The sequence below is a fragment of the Ammospiza nelsoni genome, chromosome 27, assembly GCF_027579445.1.
Source record: "Ammospiza nelsoni isolate bAmmNel1 chromosome 27, bAmmNel1.pri, whole genome shotgun sequence".
Lineage (NCBI taxonomy): Eukaryota > Metazoa > Chordata > Aves > Passeriformes > Passerellidae > Ammospiza > Ammospiza nelsoni.
In genome coordinates this window covers 6,424,184-6,445,102 of record NC_080659.1, presented here as the reverse complement: position 1 = coordinate 6,445,102, position 20,919 = coordinate 6,424,184, and the positions used below count along the sequence as shown (strand labels likewise).

Below are 20,919 nucleotides of genomic sequence, written 5' to 3'. Positions count from 1 at the left end.
GGGGGTCCCGCGGTTCCCGCACGCCCCGGGAGCGGCGCCTTTGGCCTCCACCCGCGCCGGGACCGTCCCCGCAGCCCCCGGGGAGCTCCCGGCACGTTCCCAGTCCCGCACGGCTGGGAAAGGACCCTCGGCCGGCCCCCGGGACCCCCGCGCGTTTCCCAGGCCTCATAAATACCCTGGGAAGCGGAGCCCCCGCGGGACCCGCCCGGCAGCGCCGTCCCCGGGGCTGCTCGAGGTTCCCAGCAGGACCAGCCCGGGGGAATTCACCCCGCGGGTCGCCTGGCACCTCGGGAGCGGCCCCGCGCTTCCCGGCACAGCCATTCCCGCGGGGAGGGACGCGGGGACACCAGGGGACAGCGGGGGACATTGGGGTGCCACCCCCATCCCGGTGCCAGCAGCCGTGCCCAGCCGGGCCGTGCCATCCAGACCGAGCTGAGCTTTCTGCCTGCTGGAGGAGCAGTGCTGGCTGTCCCTCGCTGTCCCTCTCTGTCCCCGCTGTCCCTCGCTGTCCCTCTCTGTCCCCGCTGTCCCTCGCTGTCCCTCGCTGTCCCTCCCTGTCCCTCGCTGTCCCCGCTGTCCCTCCGTCCGGTCCCGCGTGGGCGGTTCCCGCTGGCACCGGGGCCGTGCCGCTCTCGGGGCTATTTTCAAGTCCCGCCGTGTTGGCCTTGGCAGCAGCAGCAGCAGCAGCAGCGCTTTGGCTCCCGGCTCCTTTCCAGCGTTTTTGGGAAGGCCCGGAGGGGGTGGCAGTCCCTGGGACTCGGCCCAAGGTCCCCAAAGCAGCTCCTGGTGACGGCAGCTCTGTCCCTTCCCGTGTCCTGACAGAGCTCAGCCGTGTCCCCGCCGGTGTCCCTTGGGGCGCAGCTCCCATCCCAGGGCATCCGGCACCCCAAACTCCACCAAATCCCGGGATTTTGGGGCAGGAGGAGCCTCGAGAGGGAGCTCAAAGCTTTGGGAGCTGGGAAGGAACAGGGGGGCACAACCCCTGACCCGGGGGGACCGCGGGGTCCCTGTCCCCAAAACCCCAAACACGGCTTTGCCTGGCACGGCTGGAGCGGCCCTGACCCGGGCCGGACCGGGACAGTCCGAGGTGAAGGAAGGACAGAACAGGGCAGGACGGGACAGGGATGTCCCACACCCAAAGAGCCACCCGAGTGTCCCCAAAGCGTCCCAGAGCTGGAGGGGACACCTGGATGTGTCACCTCGGACTCTGCCGAAGATCCGACCCCTCTGTTCTCCCCCCACCCGCTCTTCGGGATCAATTAATATTACTGGCGAGGCTCATTAACACTCCGCTAATTGCACTCTGTAAATCACGAGCTTTAAAAGCAGCTCTGGGGAAGATGTCACGTCCCGAACTCCTGAGAGCCTCATCCAGAAATTCCTCATTTCTCCCGGTTTTCCTCCTGGTCTTCCCGGGACTGGGAGTCGGGACAGGAGCCCCAGGATGTCCGGGGTGCAAAAATGTGGGGCTGGGTGGGACCCGATTCCCTGAATTCCCTGTTTTTCCCTGATATTCCCCGATTTCCCTGATTTCCCTGATTTCCCTGATTTCCCTGATTTCCCTGATATTCCCTGATGTTCCCTGATTTCCCCTGATATTCCCTGATATTCCCTGATTCCCTTGATATTCCCTGATGTTCCCCGATTCCCCCGATTTCCCTGATATTTCCTGATATTCCCTGATTTTCCCTGATTTCCCCGATATTCCCCGGATTCATTTTTCCTACCTGCAGCGCCCGAACTCCCGGCCACGCCCCTTTCCTTCACCCCGCCCCTCACACGGGCAAGGGCGTGACTATGCAAATAAACACCGTCCATTAACCAATGGCAGAGCAGCCCGGCTGCTGTATGCAAATCTTCGGGCGGGGCGGGCGGGGTTATGCAAATGTCAGCGGCGCTGCTCGGTCAGGCGGCGGCAGCGCTCCGGGGGCACGGACGGGACCGGGACCGGGACCGACGCCGGGTCTGACACCGGGACCAGCACCGGGACCAGCACCGGGACCGGCTCCGGGGCCTGCCCGGCTCCGCTGCAGCGCCGGGAGCGCGCGGGGCCGCCGAGGAGGGAGCGCCGCTGCCCAGGTGCGTGTCCCGCGGCGGGCACGGGGGTCCCGCGCTCCGCTGTCACCGGCACCGGGCACGGGGCACGGCGACAGGCGGCAGCAGCGCTGTCTGTCCCGCTCTGCCCCGCCGGGGCTCCGGCCGCATCCCGGGGCGCACGGGCACGGAGCGGGAGCGGGGCCGGCCCGGGAGGGGCCGGTGCGGCCGGGCCGGCGCCCGGCGGGCGGCTCTGGGCACGGCGGAGCCCCGGCCCCCGCCCCGCCGTCTCGGGATGGCGGGCTATAAAAAGCCTGCGGTTTGCGCCGAGCCCGGGCCGGTTATTTTTACTCGTGTCTGCGCAGGGAGGAACGCCCGGGTTTAACCCAAAAGTGCAGCCTGGGCGGCAGCCGCCCTGCCCCGGCCCCGCCGCCGCCCCCGGGGCCACCGGCGCCCCCGGGGGCTGCGGGGAAACTGAGGCACGGCAGCGGCGGGCTGCGGGGACAGCGGGGACAGCGCGCCCGGGCACCCCCGACGGCGCCGTCACCTCGCGGGGTGGCACAGCGCCCGGGCTGCGCCGGGCACGTGCGGTCCCTTCCTGCTCCCGGGAGGGGACAACGCGGCCGCGGCTCCGGCCAGGGGCATCTCCAGGGTGGTGGCACCTCCATGTGGCATCTCCAGAGCGTCCCAGTGCACCTGGGTCCCCCTGGCACCCGTGGAGAGTGAGGTGGATCCTCGGCCAGATCCTCCTGCCCAGCACAGCCCGCTGCCAGCGTGCCCCTGTCCCTCCTGTCCCTGTCCCTGTCCCTCCTGTCCCTGTCCCTGTCCCCGTCCCTCCTGTCCCTGTCCCTGTCCCTCCTGTCCCTGTCCCTGTCCCCATCCTCAGGGATTTTTTACTCTTTTGATGACAGAAACTCTCCCAGCGCTGCCAGTGTGGAGTTTCCCAGGGAATGGATTTCCGTGGCAGCTCGGGATGAGCAGGAAAGGGGGGATGGGACCCAAAGAGGGGGGGCAGTGCCCCCGGGACCCCCCGGGCATCCCTGGGGCTGGGGAAGGAGCGGGGGGACCATCAGGACACCCAGGGCTGGCCCTGAGCCACGCTGCCAGCCGGACACGGCTCAGTGACGTCGGGGAGCTCTGGGGGAAGGAGGGACGTGGGTGAGGCCCCAGGTCTGGCTTAGGATCCCAAACCTGCCCAGGGCACCCACGGCATCCCGAAAAGTGATTTGGGAAACTTTGGGAAAGTTCTGTGCAAAGGGAGAGGGATCCTGATGGGTCCTGCCAGCAGTAAACCAGCCTAAACCAGGCAGTAAACCAGGCAATAAACCAGCCTAAACCAGGCTAAACCAGCCTAAACCAGGCAGTAAACCAGGCTAAACCAGCCTAAACCAGGCAATGAACCAGCCTAACCCAGGCAGTAAACCAGCCTAAACTGGTCAGTAAACCAGCCTAAATCAACCTGAACCAGGCCTCAGGTCTGGTTTAGGACCCCAAACCTTCCCAAGCCCAGGGCACCCACGACAACCCAAAAAAGTGGATTTGGGGAACTTTGTGAGACTTTGGTGCAAAGGGAGAGGGACCCTGCTGGGATCCAGCACTGAGGGGCTGCAGAGCCTGGCACGCCGCTGTGGGGGCACCCAGAAGGATTTGGGGGGAAATCAGGACAATTTGACCCCCTTGAATTTCCCTCCTTTTCCCAGAAATCCCCTCAGGATTGTGAGGGTAGAGCAGCTCTGTGGGCCAGGCATCCCCAAAGGCACAGGAGCAGCCCTGGGTGGCCCCAGCACCAAGTGGGGGCCACCCCCCAATTAATCCCATAGGAACTGTGGGTTCCTTCCCTGCATGGAGCCTCAGCGGTGCCCTGGGTTGGGGGGCGTCCGTGTGTCCGTCCACCCTCCCCAGGGCCGTGAGCTGCCTCGGTTTTGGGGCCATTTCGATCCTTCCTCCTTCCTCACACTCATTTTGGAACCGAAAATCCTCCACCCATCGGCCCCGGGGCTTTCGCTCTGTGTCACCCCCAGGGAGACAGCGACAGTGACAGCGGGGCTGAGGGTGGCACTGCCCCCAGAGCCCCCAGACCCGAGGGGTTTATGGCTAATGGGTGCTTGGGATGCAGGGATGGGGTTTGGGGGGGTCCTGGTGGTCCCAAACGCAAGGGGTTTATGGCTAACGGGTGTTTGGGAAGCAGGGATGGGGTTTGGGGGGTCTTGGTGGTCCCAAACCCGAGGAGTTTATGGCTAATAGGTACTTGGGAAGTTTGGAACAGGGTTTGGGGGGTCCTGGTGGTCCCAAACACGAGGGGTTTATGGCTAATGGGTGTTTGGGAAGTTTGGAACAGGGTTTGGGGGGTCCTGGTGGTCCCAAACCCGAGGGGTTTATGGCTAATGGGTGTTTGGGAAGTTTGGAACAGGGTTTGGGGGGTCCTGGTGGTCCCAAACCCGAGGGGTTTATGGCTAATGGGTGCTTGGGAAGCAGGGATGGGGTTTGGGGGGTCCTGGTGGTCCCAAACCCCCTCAGGGCCCGTCCCCACCTCTCCCCCATTTCCCAGCCCGCTCCCCCAGCTCCCAGTCCCGCCCAGCCCCGTGCTGGTTTGTACTGGTCACTTGTTTAAACAACCTATAAAAAGCAGGAGGGCCCAGCACAGACTCCACGCTCAACTTTGACTTTTCCCCGCGCCGGGCTCGGGATGCTGCTCAGCCCTTCCCAGGGGACCCAAACCACGGGGCCAGGGCTGGGCTTGGCCTCTGGGCACAGCACTCCGGGTCTGGTGCTGGTAAAACCCCCACTGCAAACCCCATTTTAAATTCTCATTTAAAATCCCCATTTCAAACCCCATTTCAAATCCCCTTTTCAAGCCCCCGTTGCAAACCCCATTTTAAATTATAATTTAAAATCCCCATTTCAAACCCCATTTCAAACCCCCATTTCAGACCCCCATTTTAAATTCCATTTCAAGCCCCCATTTCAAACCCTATTTCTCAAACCCCATTTTTCAAACCCCAATTTCAAACCCCCATTACCCCCATTTCAAACCCCCATTAAATTCCCCATTCCAAACCCCATTTCAAACCCCAATTTCAAACCCCCATTCCAAACCCCATTCCAGACCCCATTTCAAACCCCCATCCCCACCCCTGTTCCCCTCCTGGTCCCATCACCATCCTCCTCTCCCTCCTGTGGGGTTTTGCTGCTCCTGGCTCAGATTTTCCCCTCCCTCGGGATGGAAACCCTTTTCTCCCTGCTGTAATTGTATAATTGTATTTTTTCTCCCAAAACGCTTTTTGGGAGCTGCCAAAAGCCACCAGCGGGTGTTTGAGAACCAATCCCCTCCCAGTCCTTCCCAGTCACCCCCAGCTCTCAGATTTGCAGCAAAACCCCCATAATTTGGTACAAAAACCCCTTTCCTGCACTTTCTGTGCCCCATGGGACAACGAATCCCTGGGCAGCTCCAAGACCCTGACTCGGGGGTGTTTTAGGGGAGCGCTCAGTCCTGGAGCACTTTTTCCTTTAATATCCCCCCTGCCTGAATTTTGGGATAAATTTGGTGGATTTGGGGTTTCTGGGCCCATCCAGGGGTGCTGGGGCAGTGCTGGAGGCCCCGTTGTGGTGCCGGGGATCCCATGGTGGCTCACGGAAAGAACACACAGCTCTCTCGGGGTTTGTTTGGTCTCAGCTCACTAATCAGGAGCTGGAACTGGGAATTTACACCCCTGGCGCTGTGCAAATGCCCCCCAAAGGCACAGGGGGGCTGTGGGGTTGGTTATAAACCAAATGCCAGCGTGGGGTTTGGGGTGAGGCCGAGCTGTGGGTGCTGGGTGCCACTGGAATGGTTGGGGTGAGGTGGGAGTGATCCCAATCCCAACCCCGATCCCAATCCCAATCCCAACACCGATCCCAATCAGCGCCTCTCAGGATCCCCTTGGAGTCACCCTGTGGGTGCTGGAACCTTCCAGGTCCCCCTGGGCATCACCCCTGGGGCACTGAGGTACCGCAGCACCCAAGGGTCTGTCCCCAGGAAAATCCTTGGAGTTATTTCATGTCCCTGCTGCGGGTGGGGGATGCAGCCGTCCATCCATGGATCCATCTATCCATCATCCATCCCTGTGTCCATCTATCCATGAATCCATCATCCATCCATTCCCGTGTCCGTCCATCCATCCATCCATCCATCCATCCATCCATCCATCCATCCATCCCTGTGTCCATCTATCCATGAATCCATCGTCCATCCATTCCCGTGTCCGTCCGTCCATCCATCCATCCATCCATCCATCATCCATCCATCCCTGTGTCCATCTATCCATGAATCCATCATCCATCCATTCCCGTGTCCGTCCATCCATCCATCCATCCATCCATCCATCCATCCATCCATCCATCCATCCATCATCCATCCATCCCTGTGTCCATCTATCCATGAATCCATCATCCATCCATTCCCGTGTCCGTCCATCCATCCATCCATCCATCCATCCATCCATCCATCCATCCATCCCTGTGTCCATCTATCCATGAATCCATCGTCCATCCATTCCCGTGTCCGTCCGTCCATCCATCCATCCATCCATCCATCCATCATCCATCCATCCCTGTGTCCATCTATCCATGAATCCATCATCCATCCATTCCCGTGTCCGTCCATCCATCCATCCATCCATCCATCCATCCATCCATCCATCCATCCCTGTGTCCATCTATCCATGAATCCATCGTCCATCCATTCCCGTGTCCGTCCGTCCATCCATTCCCGTGTCCGTCCGTCCATCCATCCATCCATCCATCATCCATCCATCCATCCCTGTGTCCATCTATCCATGAATCCATCATCCATCCATTCCCGTGTCCGTCCGTCCATCCATCCCCGTGTCCATCTCTCTGTCCACCCCTGTGTCCGTCCGTCCCTCCATCCCCCAGTCCTCCCCCAGGCTGAAGCTCTGCAGGGACACGGGGGGGTCACAGCCGGTCCATCACCCCCTGCCCCAAACATCCCAACCCCGGGTTCCAGCCCCAAAGTGCCACCCCCAAAGTGACCCCCGGGGAGCTCGGGGTGTCCCCAGGGAGCGCCGCAGGTGTGGGAGGCAGGAGAACCCCCAGGGATGGTTGGGAACGGGAAAACCTCTCCTTTTCCACCGGGGAATTCATTCTCGGCCCTTTCCGGCGGGGCCGGGGGGCTCCGGGCACCCCCAGGCCCTGGGGAGGGGGCACGGGGGGGGTCGTGCGTGGGCCCGGGGACACAGGGTGGCAGCGGGGCCGTGGGAACGGCAGCGCAATTTCCTTCCATAAATTAAAATTAGTTTTGATCAGCTAAAAATAGCAGCGAGCGCGCTGGTGAAATGGCAGCGTGCTGGTCGAGAGGGGGAGGGGGACACGCGGGGGGACCCCAGGGTCCCCAACCGCCCCCTGGCACCCGGCCTGGCACGGGGGGTCCCAGAGCCGTCCCCAACGCGGAGCTGCCACCGCGCAGTGTCCCTGCCCCGGGGCTTGGGGACAGCGGGGACAGGGCCAGGCCGGGGCTGTCCCCACTCCGGGGTGGGCACACGCTGGGGACATCTCGGTGCCACCCGTGGCTCTGCCCCCTTGGTGGCATTGGGGGATTTGGGGTGGCTCTTGCTGGGGGGTGGCAGAGGGGCAGGAATTGGGGGGTGGGACAGGAATTGGGGAGTGGGACAGGGATTGGGGGTGTGTGACAGGGATTGGGGCGTCCCAGCGTTGTGGGGGTGGCAGAGGGACAGGAATTGGGGGGTGGGACAGGAACTGGGGTGTCCGACAGGAACTGGAGAGTCCCAATGCTTTGGGGGTGTCAGAGGAGCAGGAACAGGGGGGTGTGACAGGAATTGGGGGGGTGTGACAGGAATTGGGGGGATGTGACAGGGATTGGGGTGTCCCAGCGCTGTTGGGGTGTCAGAGGGACAGGATTTGGGGGAATGTGACAGGGATTGGGGTGTCCCATCGCTGTGGCAGGCTCGGGGGGCGCTGGCACCCCTCAGCCCCGGTGTCACCGGTGTCACCAGCCCCTGCCCCTGTCCCGGGCTGGCTCACGAGGCCGCAGGGTGCGCGGGCGGTTTCGCTTTGCCGTCTCCTCGTGCAGCCACTTCCTGGCCTGCGAGTGGCGGAGGGCAAATTTAGTCTGCTGGAGCTTGAGAAAAAAAAAAGAAAGAAATTAAAAAAAAAATCCCCAAATTTAAACCTCAAACCAACGCTTTTGTTTGAGGGACCCTCCCCGCCGCCAGCCCGGCCCCTTTTAAACGCTCTCCCCATCCCACGGAGCTCCAGGAGCAGCTTCAGGAGCAGCCTCGGGGTTTGGGGTGAGAACTCCGCTCCCAAAGCCCCCAGAATTTGGGATCCCGTGATTTGGGATCACTGCCTCACCCCAAGGTGCTCGGGGAGGGATGGATGGGCTGGCTGGGCAAGGCCGACGGGATTTTTTCCCCTCTAACCCAGCAGAATTTCCCGATTTTCCCCCATTTTCCGCTTGGCCACCATCTTCACGGAAGACAAAATGACCTAACTTCCTCCGAAAATCGATTTTTTTTCGCGGCCAAACTTATTTTTGGCGGCGCCGGGGCGGACTGTGGCTGGGGACAGCCCCAGGGCTGCGGGGCTCAGGCGTCTCTCGCTCTCTTCCAGCCCCGAGCCCGGCGGAGGAGGCCGAAATGGGCCGCAAAAAGATCCAGATCAGCCGCATTTTGGACCAGCGGAACCGGCAGGTAGGGCTGCTCGGGGTGAGGTGGGGTCAGGGAGAGGATGAGGAGGATGGGAGGCAGAATTACCCCGTGGGGAGCGTTTTTGGGAGGACTGGGCGCCGTTTCTGGGGGGTTTTCACGCCGGCCCCCCGCAGGTGACCTTCACCAAGCGGAAATTCGGGCTGATGAAGAAGGCCTACGAGCTGAGCGTGCTGTGCGACTGCGAGATCGCGCTCATCATCTTCAACAGCACCAACCGCCTGTTCCAGTACGCCAGCACCGACATGGACAAGGTGCTGCTCAAGTACACCGAGTACAGCGAGCCCCACGAGAGCCGCACCAACTCCGACATCCTCGAGGTAGCGCCCGGGGCGGCGCCGGGGCGCGCGGTGCCCGGGGACCCTCTCACGGTGCCCTCCCCGCAGACGCTCAAGCGCAAGGGGCTGGGGCTGGAGAGCCACGAGCTGGAGCTGGACGAGGGCCCGGAGCCGCCCGCGGACAGGAGCAGGAGGCTCGGAGAGGGCGCGGACCTGGCCCTGCCGCGGCCCAGGTTTTATGTGAGTCGCGGGTGGCACGTGGAGGGTCCTGTCCCCTCCATAGCCTTGGGTTCTGGTTTGTCCTGAAGGGCCCTGAGGGTCTCCAAGGGTCCCCAAGGGTCCCCAAGGGTCCCCAAGGGTCCTGTCCCCTCCCTGGCCTTGGGTTCTGGTTTGTCCTGAAGGGTCCTCATTGCCCTCCTTGGCCTCTGGTTCATCCTGAAGGGTCCTGAGGGTCCCCAAGGGTCCTGTCCCCTCCCTGGCCTTGGGTTTTGGTTCATCCTGCAGGGTCCCCAAGGGTCCCCAAGTGTGCTGTCCCCTCCCTCTCTTTGGGATCTGGTTTGTCCTGCAGAGTCCTGAGGGTCCCCAAGGGTCCCCAAGGATCCCAAGGGCGGCTGTCCCTGAGCCCTGTGTGTCCCTGAATGACCCCAAGGGTCCCTATTCCTGTCCCCTCTGTGTCTCTGAGTGTCTCTGAATGTCCCCGAGGGTCCCTGTCCCTGACTCGCGTGTCCCCAAGGATCTCGAGGGTGGCTGTCCCTGACCCCCGTGTGTCCCTGAATGTCCCCGAGGGTCGCTGTCCCTGACCGTGTGTGTCCCCAGGGGTCCCGAGAGTCCCAAGGGTCCCTGTCCCTGACCCGTGTGTGTCCCCGAGGGTCCCGAGAGTCTCCATCCCTGACCGTGTGTCCCCTCAGAGCCCGGTGCCGCTGCCCGAGGCCGCCTACGGCAGCTCCCCGCCGGGCCCCGAGGGCTCTCTGGGCTCCCTGCAGGGCCCGGGCCGCCCCCCCGCCCTCAGAGCCGCGGCCCCCAAAGCACCGGGACGGTCCCCGGGGCCGCTGCCCCCAGGTAGGCTCGGGGACACCGCGGGAGTGGGCGTGGGGTGGGGACCCCGTCCTGGGCACCCCATCCCTGCCATGGGGGTCCTGTCCCCATCCTGGGCACCCCATCCCCGTCCTGGGCACCCCATCCCTGCCATGGGGGTCCTGTCCCCACCCTGGACACCCCATCACCCCCCTGGACATCCCATCCCTGCCATGCACACCCCATTACCACCACGGACACCTCATTTCCTCCATGGACACCCTATCCCCTCCATGGTGACTCCATTACCACCCTGGGCACCCATACCCTCCATGGGGACCCCATTTCCACCATTGAGCACCTCCTCCTTTCCATGGACAGCCCATTCCTTCCACAAACACCCCGTTCCCTCCATGGTCCCCCTACCATGGACCCCCAGCCCGGGCACCCCGTTCCCTCCATGGTCCCCCCGCCATGGACCCCCCAGCCCGGGCACCCCGTTCCCGCCCTGGCCCCGTCCCGGCCGTGCCCACCCCGTCACCCCCGAGCCCCGCGGGGATTTTCCCCGCCCGGCCCCGCATGCAAAGCTCCCCCCGCGGGGCCTTCCCGGGCGCGGGGCCGGGGCTGCGTGGGCAGCAGCGGGGCCGCAGCTGTGGAAACACCGGCCCGGGGCGGCTCCAGCTGCTTCCTGTGCCCGCCAGCCCCGGCCGCAGCTGCGCCCTCACCCGTGCCCGCCGTGCCCATCCCGAGTGCCAGGGCCTGGCACGGGGGCTCAGCCCATGGCGGGGACAGAAAAGGGGCTGGAAACGCCACAAACCCGGGGCTGGAGCAGGGAAACCTCCTGGGGTGGGAGGTGGCACGGGATGGGGACAGGCAGGGATGGGGACAGGCAGAGAAGGGGCAGGCAGGGATGGGGACACACAGCCCTGTCCCCTGTGTATGGCCCAGAGCCCCCTCCAGCCCTGCCCTGCTGTCACCCCTGTCGCACCCCGGTGTCCCGCGGGGCAGTGGCCGTGCCGGAGCGCGGCCCCGTGCCGGCACACCGGGGATCCCCGAGGCCCACCCGTGTGTCCCGCTGTCCGTCTGTCCCCAGGGCTCGGCTACCCCCTGTTCCCCGCCGCCAGCCTGGGCCGCGCCCTGGCCACCAAGACGCCGCCGCCGCTGTTCCTGGGGACCGAGGGCCGGCGCGGGGACAGCCAGGGTGGCCTGGCCAGCGGCCGGAGCGGCAGCACCGCGGCGGTGAGTCTGATGTCCCCAGGGCCACGGGGCTGTCCCCAGGGCCACACGGCAGTCCCCAGGGCCACACGGCTGTCCCCAAGGCCACACGGCTGTCCCCAAGGCCACACGGCTGTCTCATTGCCACATGGCGGTCCCTGAGGCCACACGGCTGTGCCCAAGGCCACATGGCTGTCCCCGAGGCCTCACAACTAACCCCAGGGCCACATGGCTGTCCCCAAGGCCACACGGCTGTCCCTGAGGCCTCACAACTGTCCCCAAGGCCTCATGACTGTCCCCGAGGCCTCACAGCTGTCCCCAGGGCCACACAGCTGTCCCCACAGCCATACGGTTGTCCCCGAGGCCACATGGCTGTCCCCAAGGCCAGACGGCTGTCCCCAAAGCCATGCTGCTGTCCCCAAGGCCACACAGCTGTCCCCATTGCCACACGGCCACCCCCAAGGCCTCATGACTGTCCCCGAGGCCTCACAACTGTCCCCAATGCCACATGGCTGTCCCCAGGGCCACGTGGATGTCCCCAAAGCCATGCTGCTGTCCCCTCCCCAGACCCCGCTCCTCCCACACGCCCCTTCCTTGCTGGGGGACTCAGGGAGGGTTTTGGAGGGTCCCCCCGGGGATTTGGAGCCCAGAACCCATTGGGGTGCCCCCATTTGGGGTTTTGGGGCACAGAACCCATTGGGGTCTCCCCGGGTTTTGGGCCCAGAACCCATTGGGATCCCCCCATTTGGGGTTTGGGGCACAGAACCCATCGGGGTGCCCCCATTTGGGGTTTTGGGGCCCAGAACCCATCGGGGTGCCCCCGTTTGGGGTTTGGGGCACAGAAGCCATCGGGGTGCCCCCGTTTCCCGCAGCGGCCGCTGTACCCCGCCCTGCAGACGCTGAGCCCCGGCAGCTCCGGCCTCCCGAGCCACGGCCTGGCCGGGTTCCCCTTCCTCAGCCCGGCCCCGGCGGGTGAGTGGTGCTGCCCCAGCCTTGTCCCCTCCCTTGTCACCCCCTCCCGCTCACGCTGTGCTCCCACCCCGCAGATTTTGGGGCTGGGGAGGTCCCGGCGCCCCCCGGATTCCTGCAGCCCCCCCAGGCCTGGCAGCACCCCCGGGACGTGGCGGCGCTGGGGTGAGGAGGGCTGGGGACAGGACAGGGGACAGGACAGGGGACGGGGGGACAGGGGGGGACAGGGTGGGGACAGGGGGAATATGGCTGGGGACAGGGCAGGGGACAGGGTGGGGACAGGGGGGACACAGCTGGGGATAGGGAGACAGGGCAGGGGACAGAGTGGGGACAGGGGTGGCCCTGGGGTGGGGACAGGGCAGGGGACAGAGTGGGGACAGAGTGGGGGACAGGACAGGGGACAGAGGGGACAGGGCAGGGGACGGGGGGACAGGGCAGGACAAGGGGGAACAAGGCAGACAGGACATGGCCTCACTGGGGTAAGGACAGGGGTGGCCCTGTGCTGGGGACAGGGGGGACAATGCGAGGGTGACGGCATTCTGCTGCACCCACGGCTGTCCCCTCCCAGCCATGGGTGGCACCGAGGGGCAGCCCCCCCCCACCCAAAGGGTGCTCTTGGGGGTCACCCCGAAGCACCCCCGGATTATTTCCAGCCGGGTTCCCCCTTGGACCTTGTCCCCATGTCCCCCCCAGCAGCTGTGCGGGCCCAGAACCAGCTCAGGACAGGAAGTGGGAGGGTCCCAACCCCTCCAGGGGTGACAAGGGGACACGGGGACCGTCCCTCACCCGTGCCCTGTCGCCGCAGGGCCAGCAGCCGGATGGTCCCCGCGGAGGAGCCAGCCGCTGTCGCTGTCCCCGGCGCGTCCCCGCAGCCCGTCAGCATCAAATCCGAGCGGGTGTCGCCGGGGCTGGGCTGTGCCCCGGGCACCCCCCAGCCCCCCCTGGCCCCCCTGGCGCCCCTCAGCGAGGCCCCCCGAGCCCCCGGCGAGCTCCAGCCCCGCGATGGCTTCGCCAAGAGCTTCCCCCCGTTCGCGCCGCGGCCGCTGCCGGACGAGCCCAGGGCGGCTGTCCCCGCTGTCCCCGCTGTCCCCGCTGTCCCCGCTGTCCCCGCTGTCCCCGCGCGGAGGGGACAGCCCGCGGACGTTTGGCAGAGATAACGAGGCCGGCGGGGCGCGGGCAGGGGGAGCAGCCCCCGCTCCTGCCCCATCTGAGCCCCTCGGGACCCCCCGCGCCCCCGGTGCCACCCCGGTGCCATCTGAGCCCGCCGTGCCCCCGGTGCCACCGGGCTCCTGTAGGGTCCCTCCCTGTCCCCACGCGGGGGCTGCAGCTCCTCGGGACCCCCCGTGCCCCGGGTGCCACCCCGGTGCCATCTCAGCCCCCGTGCCCCCGGTGCCACCGAGTCCCCTCGGGAGCTGGGGCCGTGTCCTGTGCGGTGGCGCTGGGCGCTGTCCCCGCCTGTCCCCGCCTGTCCCCAGCGTGTCCCCAGCAGCGGGAGTGGCCGGGAAGTGCCACGCGGTGGCAGCAGGACTGAGAGCAGCGGCGGCGGCTCCAACCCGGCAGCCCCGGCCCGATCCCGCGGCCAGGGGACAGGGGAGGGGACAGGGGACAGGGGACAGGGGACAGGGACACGGCCAGGGGACAGGGGCCAGGGGCCAGCGCTGCGCCCCCAGCCAGGGGCTCTTTTCTATTTATTATCTTCGCACCAATAAAGAGCTGAGGGGCTTGGGGTGTCTGTTGTGAGGTTTTTGGGCTCAGGCACCCCGGTTTCGGGTGGCATTGTCCCCACGGGAGAGGTGACGCTGCCCGCACCCCCTCGGTGACCCCAAAAAGCCTCTCGGGGGCCTCAGAGCACGGGGGAGGAGGAAAAACCCCTTAAAATCGAGATTTGGGGGGAGAGGCCGGGGTTAAGGCCCGGCCCAGCTGAGCCGAGCCTGTTTTAGCTCGGCGCTGGGCCGGGTTTGGGGGTTCTGCCGATTTTGGGGTGGGGGGACATCCCCTGGGGGCTGTGCTGGGCACGGCCACGCTGCCGGGGGGTGACAGGGAGGGACAGCGGGGTCCTGCAGTGCCACCGCCCCACGGGGACACCCTGGGGGCGTTCGGGTCCCCCCAGCACCGCCTGGGCACCCCCAGATCGGGGTCAGACAGGGCCGGGGTCCCCCCGCACGCCCAGGGCCGAGCGGGGCCCCTTCCCTCGCTGGGCGGGGATGGATTACAGCCCCCAGATTAAACCCGGGGCGGGAGATCAATCCTGGGGAGAGTTTGCCCGGTTTAATGGAGCGCCGTAAATACCAGGCGGGATTAGGGGGCTGTGCCGAGCCGCGCCGGGCCCAGCGCCACCCCCGAGGGTGGCGGGTCCCCTCAGGGCCACCTTTGGGACCGGGCCGGGCCTGTGGCTGCGACACAGCGGGAGCGGGAGCGGGGGCTGGGGTAAGAGACTCTGATTGAATAGCAATGACTGCATGATTTATGGTTTGCATTATTGCACGCCTCATTTGAATATATGCTAATCAGGCTTTTTTTTTTTTCCGTTTTTTTTTTTTTTCCTCTCTCTCCCCCTGGTTTTGTTTGTAAGATTTAGATTTGCTATGGCAACCCGCTGGCATGGAAGGAGCGCCAGGAAATGTCAGGGCGAGGTGAGCCCCGGGGAGGCGCCGGGGGCTGCGGCGGCGGCGGCGGCGGCGGGGGGGACACGGCGGACCCGGCACCGGGACCGGGAACGGCGGCGGCACCGAGGGCAGGGCGGGAGCGCCGGGAGCCGCACATGCCAGCCGTGCCCGCAGCTCCGGTACCGCCCGTCGCGACAGGTCCCGAACCGGGCTCGGGAGGTGCCCTGGGGTGTCCCCAGCCCCGCTCGGGTCCCTCGGAGCGGCCTTGCTGTCCCTGTGTCCCCAGCCTGGCGGAGAGGGTGGCACTGCCCCAAGGGTGGCACCAGGGACCCGCAGCGGCCTCGGGGTGCGGGGGTGGCACCGGGCAGGGACAGAGCGGCGCTGTCCCCAGGCACGGCCCGGCGTGGCCGCCTCTGGGCTCCGCGAGCCCTCGCACCGGCCCGGTCCATCCCAGTCCATCCCGGTCCATCCCGGTCCATCCCGGTTCCCTGCAGGCCCCGCCGGGGCGGCCGCGCTGCTCGGGGGGCTCGGGGGGCTCCAGCGGGGCTTTGTCTGCGGCCGGGACCTGCCGGGGGGACCCGCACCCCAATTTGGGGTCTGGGACCTTTCCGTCCGTGCCTGCCATGGGTGGGTTTGGGGTAATTCCGTCCCACAGCAGCGCCTGCCAGCGGATCGATCCCTCGGGGGCGGTGTCCCCGTTCCGAGGGGACATCCCGGGTGTCCCCGCTGTCCCCACGCTCAGCTCTGCCCGTCCGGTGCCCGGGGACACTCCGGGTTGTGTCACGGTGTCCCTGCAGGGCCGCCCTCCCCAGCCGGGACCGGTCTCCGCTAACCGGGGCCGTGCCGGGGCAGCGCCGAGCACCGGGGCTGCGACCCCGACGGAACGGAGCTGGCCGGTCCCTTCCTGGCGTCCCCGCCGCCTCAACCGGGGCCGAGCCGGGCACCGGGCGCTGCCTGTCCCCCGGTGCGTCCTCCCCCGAGCACCCACTCGGTTGTTTTGCAAAAGCCCTGAAATATTCATGGCGCTGCGCCGAGCGCCTCTTAATGAATTTTTGATCAAAACTCCATCGAGGAGCCCAAATCCGCCACCCGCTCCCCTAAATCCGCGCCCTCGGGGCCGGGGGGCAGCGGGCCCGCCGGTACCGGGCGGCGGGAGGAGCCGGGCCCGGCCCGAGCGCCTTTTACCGGGGGAAGCCCCCGGGCAAACCGAGGGCGGGGATGGCACCGCAGCACCGGGCGCAGGAACTGCGAGGCTCCCGCAAGATCTGGGGTGTCCGACGCCCAGGCCGGGCCTCCCGCCTCTCCCGGGGCCGGCGGGGAGCGGCCGAGCCGCCGGGAAGCCCCGGTTGGACGGGACGGGCCGGGGACGCGCGTCCCGGTGCCCCCAGGCTCGGCCGCGGGGAATATTCGTTAATGAGGAAATGCAGAAGCGGAGCTCATTAGGGGAGAGCGCGGAGCCCGGGGCCATCCCGGAGCACCGGGCCCGGGCGGGCAGGGCTCGGGAGGGCACCGGGGCGGCACCGGCAGCGGCACCGGCGCGGTCCCGGTTCGGCGGCCGCGGGTCCCGGTGGCTCCGGGGGCTCAAACCAGGCCTGGATCTCGTCAGGGGCTCCGGGTCTGCAGGGGTTGGGGGTCCCTGGGTGTCCCCCCTTCCCCGGGGCCGAATTTGGGGCGCGAACCCCCGGGCGCTGAACGGAGCCCCCCGGGGTATTTGGGGTCTTCTTAGCGTTCCCAAAATCCCGGCGCGCCCGGGGGAACGGGAGGAAGGGGCAATCCGTTCCCGGCCGCTTCCCGGGGTTTGGAGGTGTTAACCCGCGGAGCAGCGAGGGATTTGGGGTGGAATGAAATAAAACCCTGCCAATTTCTGCTTCATTTCCACGCAATGATCCCGCAGCGGCCCGGGAAAGGGGAGCGCCTTCCGCACCCCCGGAGGGGGGCACGGGGCAGGGGGACCCGCAAACCCTCCCTGCGCCCCCCATGGGGTGCCCCAAATCCCGAAGGTCCCCGGGGAGGCGCGGTGGGGTCCCCGGAGCGGCCGGTGCCACCCGCTGCCCGCTCAGGGCCGCATCGGCGGGGTCAGCGGGATTACTGCTATTATTATTATTATTATTATTATTATTATTATTATTATTATTATTATTATTATTATTATTATTATTATTATTGTAGTATCTCTCCTTTTTTTAAAATAATAAAATCCTCGTTATTTTTAGGTTCTGCCGCTGCCAGAGCAGCCCCCCGCCCCCGCGCTCCCCCCAGCCCGGTTCCCCCCTCCCTCTCCAAGCTCCGGGCGAACCTATCCCGCTCCCGACGCGAGCGCGTCATTCCTTACGTAGTAAAATATGGAGAAAGCAAGGAAAAAAAAAAAAACAAAAAAAAAAAAAAAAAAAAAAAACAACCCCACGCATTTTTTCTCCCCTCCTCTCTCCCATCTCCATTTCCAAAAGGGACAAAATGGATGTTTGGGCGGAATCCGACCCCGTCGCTGCCGCCTCTCCCCGCGGCCCCGTTGGCGGCGGGGCCGGCGCTGCCCGGTGCGCTCGGGGGGTTCGGGCGGCGGGCAGACGTTCCCCGTTTAACCCCACGTAACGGCAACGTGATCGCGGGGGCTCCGCTTCCCGCGGCCCGGCCTGGATGGCCCCGGGCCCCGCGCCCCGCCCGCTGCCGGTGCCGGTGCCGGTTCCCCCCAGCCCCGGTGTCCCGGCGGTGCCGGCTCCCGCCGCCGCTAAGTCAGTAATGGACGCAGAGGTGCGGAGGGAGGTAAATAATCCCCTCCCCACTCCCTCTTTTTCCGCCGCCGTTTTTCCCCCTCTCCTGTGCCCCGCACTGAACTCCCCGCGCCGGTGCTGCCGCCGGTGCCGCCGGTGCCGCCGGTGCCGCTGTGCCCGCGGGGCAGGGCAGGGCTGGGCGGGCACCGGCGGCCGCCCCGCTCCCCTTCCCGTTCTCCCAACTTGGAGGAAGTCTGCGAGGGGGGATCCCGCGCCTCCCCTTCCCTCGCCTGATATTTTTAATTTTTAAATTTTTTTTTTTCGGGGGGTGGGTGGGGTGTTGTTCGCCCTCCCCGCGCCCCATCCCGGATTAGGGTCCCGGCAGCCCCGGTGTGAGTGTCGGGCTGGGGGCGAGGTGGCGCGGGGAGGGGGGCCCGGGGACGAGGCGTGGAAAGCTGCCCTCCCTCCGGCTCCCGCAGCGCCGGGAACAATGGCCACGGGCTCCGTGGGGACAATGCCCGGCGGAGCCGAGCTGCTTGGGTTGCAGGACACGTCCTCCACCGCCTCGGCCACCCCGGGCCCCGGCCCCCCGCTCCCCGGGCCACGCACCCCCCGCTCCCCCGGCACCGTGGGAAAACGCGTGGCCGCGCTCGGCGGGGACACGAGGGAGGGGACACCAAACTCGGCCCAAAGTGTCCCCGCGCCGCTCCGGGGTCCCCGCGGAGTCCTCCCGGCCGCTGTCACCCAGCGCGGCTCCTCCCGGGGCCCCGGCCGGTGCCGCGGCCGCGCTCAACAGGTCGGTACCGGGCCGGGCCCAGGTGCGCTCCCCCCGCGCCGCCGCCCGTTCCCAGCCGGGCCGCGCTCCCCCCGCGCCCCCCGCCCCTCATTATTCCTGTTATCCCAAGGCAGCCTCCGTGCCCAAACGCCGGCATGTGCGAGGCAAACAGAGCGCGATTGTTCCGAGCCTGGGAACGCGCGGAGGGGGCGCGGGGGCCGCCGCCCGCCGCCCCCCGCCCGGCCCCCGCTCAGACGCGATTGTGATGGAAATAGGCCTTTCCCCGCATGCTGTTGAACTTGATGTTGACTCCTTTTCTTTTTGGAGTTTCACATCTCCTCGCTCACTTGTTTTGTGGGAAAATTTTCTCCCGAGCTTCGGTGTGAAATTAATTAATCGGGGCCTCTAGATGGCAATGGGACACAAAAGGGGACAGCCCGGGGAAACTCCGGCAAACTCACAAAAGCCACCCCCGGGGTTTAGAGCCCCGGGGCCGGTCGGAGCGACTGCCCTGCCCTGCCCGGTGCCCGAGGTAAGGGGCTGCCGGAGCGGACTTTCGGTGTGCGCAGCTATTTTGATATTTTTTAAAATTATAATTTTGCGGGGGAAGGATTTGGGGTTTAAAAAAAATATTAGAGAGCAGGGAGAAAGGGGCGTGGGGATGCTGTGTGGGGTTGGGGCGTTGTGTGGGCATTCCCTTCCATCCCTGCGTTGGTGCGAGGCTGTAAAAACAACAGGAGGAAAAAAAAATAGAAAGAAAAAAAAAAGAACACAAGGAAAAAAAAATTCCCATGCAAAAGGCCGGGGTTGAATTCGGCATTTCTGGCGAAAGGAAGGAAAAATAATTAATTCTCTTGGTTTGTTGCTATTTTTCCCCTTGGAAAAAAAAAAAAAAAAGTATCTGGGGTTTTCTGCTGTGCCCGGCTGTGCCCGAGCGGGCACGGCGGGGATTCCGCGCCGTTGTTCCCCGAGCTGGGGAATCTCCGCCGCGCACGGGGACGGGGGAAAACCAGTTCGGCTCCCAGTCTGGACTGGGAATGGTTTGTTCGATCCCCAGCGCCTTCCCTCGCCCGCAGTTTCGGGATCAGCGGCGGCGGGGGGGAGAAATGGAAAATCAGATTTTCCTCGGAAGCGCTTGGCAGGGCAGGATGTGATGGCTTTGAGGCGCATCAATCTTTTGCAAAGCGTTGGGGGAATTGGGGGAATATTTCCGCAAATATTTAGGCCAAAAATACGAGCGTCAAACGCCATCCCGCTCTTTGTTGCCGCAACACCTTTGGGTGACAGCGGCTGCGGGAACAAAATCATGAAAATCTGTTAAATCTTTAGTTTTCCCCCGCATCGATATTTTCAGCTGGGCAGGGATTCGGGGGAATTTTCCCGGGGGTTTGGGGACCCCTTTTCCTTGGGATCGCTCCCCCGAGCTGCTGGAATGGAGCTGCGAAGCGGCGCGGAGGGAAACGACTCGTTGGGTTTTAAATGCAAATAATTCCCAGCGACGTTGGAGTCAAACGAGCGGAGGGGGGAAAAAAATTAGAGAAAAGAAAAAATTGGGGCGGGAAAGGGAAAAGAAAAAGATGAGGGGGGGGGGGGGGGGGAAATCTCGGTGGGGAAAAAAGCGGGGAGGGAAATAAACAGCAGAAAAATCCACTTTGGAAGGGAACCGGGCCGGGCGGGAGAGCGGCTCCGGTGCCCGGGGAGTGCCCGGTGCGAGGCCGCGGTGCCCAGGGAGGCTCCGGGGCCCACGGCAGGGGCGGGCTGGTACAGACTGATGGGCAGACAGACAGACGGACAGACGGACAGCCCCCAGGTGCGGGGCTGCCCCGATCCAGGCTGTCCCGGCCGTCCCCGCAGCCGAGGCCGTGTCCCAGCGCGGCCCTGCGCTGTGCCCGCCCCGCGGGCGGATGGCACCGACCCCGGGCACCGCACGCCCTGCCCGCGGCGGGACCGGCCCCGGGCACCGGGCAGGGCTCCCCGGCGCCGCCCACCCCCGCCCCCGCCGCCGGCCCCGCCGCCAAAGTTGCTCCAAGTTAACGGAGCGATGGCGGCGGCTGCTCCTGACGCGTTTCTCTCTTTCCCTCCCCAGGTGGGCACGGCGGGCACCGGACACCGCGCGAGGCGGAGGTAACGGCGGCTCCCCCAGCTCCTCGCCGGCGGCAGCCCCGGGACGCGGCCGGTGGCACCGGAGGGATGCGCGGCAGGTGCGGGACCCGCAGGTGGTGGCGGTACCGGGAACGGCGGCAACTTCCCGGCCCGGGGACCCCGCTCGGTGCGCTGGGACGGGGCCCCGCGGCCGGCCGGGCTGTGGGGGCTCCGGGGGATGCGGGGCCGCCGTGCCCAGCCCCGCCGCTGCCTCCCGCCGAGGCGGCCGCCGGTTCCTGCGGCGAGCGCCGCGCTCGCACCGGAGCCCAACATGGCTGCTCCAGTGAAGGTATTTCAGCACACGGGGCTTGGGCCAGGGCACAACGGGGCACCGGGGGCGCCGGGGCCGGCCCCGCGCCCGCAGACGCCGGGGAACCGGGCGCAGGCGGGCGAGCAGCCGGTAAGCGGCGGGAGGAGCGGGCCCGGGCGGGCCCGGTGCAGCCCCGGGCGCGGACA

At 65.9% G+C, this 20,919-nt stretch overlaps 2 protein-coding genes across 4 annotated transcripts; one reads left to right on the top strand and one right to left on the bottom strand.

Annotated features, from left to right (window-relative positions):
- The first annotated feature begins 1,920 nt into the window (after positions 1-1,920).
- On the top strand, positions 1,921-13,602 carry MEF2B (myocyte enhancer factor 2B). Of its 3 annotated transcripts, none has more exons than XM_059489866.1 (9): positions 1,921-2,079; positions 8,662-8,741; positions 8,873-9,010; positions 9,143-9,274; positions 9,943-10,093; positions 11,142-11,287; positions 12,136-12,235; positions 12,310-12,397; positions 13,038-13,602. In XM_059489866.1, the coding sequence occupies exons 2-9, from the start codon at positions 8,688-8,690 to the stop codon at positions 13,387-13,389; spliced, it is 1,161 nt and encodes a 386-aa protein (XP_059345849.1). In that variant the 5' UTR covers positions 1,921-2,079; positions 8,662-8,687; the 3' UTR covers positions 13,390-13,602. The 3 variants fall into 3 exon arrangements, with proteins under 3 accessions (XP_059345849.1, XP_059345848.1, XP_059345847.1); XM_059489865.1 differs by having other exon boundaries at positions 8,873-9,076; XM_059489864.1 differs by having other exon boundaries at positions 8,873-9,274.
- A 1,213-nt stretch (positions 13,603-14,815) lies between these two features.
- On the bottom strand, positions 14,816-17,910 carry LOC132084478 (collagen alpha-1(I) chain-like). Its single transcript, XM_059489603.1, has 3 exons — positions 17,666-17,910; positions 17,424-17,563; positions 14,816-16,455 (listed from the first exon to the last, which is right to left on the bottom strand). Exons 1-3 carry the CDS (start codon positions 17,908-17,910, stop codon positions 14,816-14,818), a joined length of 2,025 nt encoding a protein of 674 aa, XP_059345586.1.
- Between the last annotated feature and the right edge of the window lie 3,009 nt (positions 17,911-20,919).

What these genes read in the sequence shown, in the direction of transcription:
- LOC132084478 (XM_059489603.1), bottom strand. Translation starts at nt 17,910, where the DNA reads ATGGGGCGCGGGGAGGGCGAACAACACCCCACCCACCCCCCGAAAAAA. An exon ending in GCACCGGCGCGGGGAGTTCA is followed by an intron (nt 17,564 to 17,665) that starts GTGCGGGGCACA and finishes TTACTGACTTAG; the next exon opens with CGGCGGCGGGAGCCGGCACC. An exon ending in CGCGATCACGTTGCCGTTAC is followed by an intron (nt 16,456 to 17,423) that starts GTGGGGTTAAAC and finishes CAACCCCTGCAG; the next exon opens with ACCCGGAGCCCCTGACGAGA.
- MEF2B (XM_059489864.1), top strand. Translation starts at nt 8,688, where the DNA reads ATGGGCCGCAAAAAGATCCAGATCAGCCGCATTTTGGACCAGCGGAAC. An exon ending in CCCGGGGCCGCTGCCCCCAG is followed by an intron (nt 10,094 to 11,141) that starts GTAGGCTCGGGG and finishes GTCTGTCCCCAG; the next exon opens with GGCTCGGCTACCCCCTGTTC. An exon ending in CGGGACGTGGCGGCGCTGGG is followed by an intron (nt 12,398 to 13,037) that starts GTGAGGAGGGCT and finishes CTGTCGCCGCAG; the next exon opens with GGCCAGCAGCCGGATGGTCC.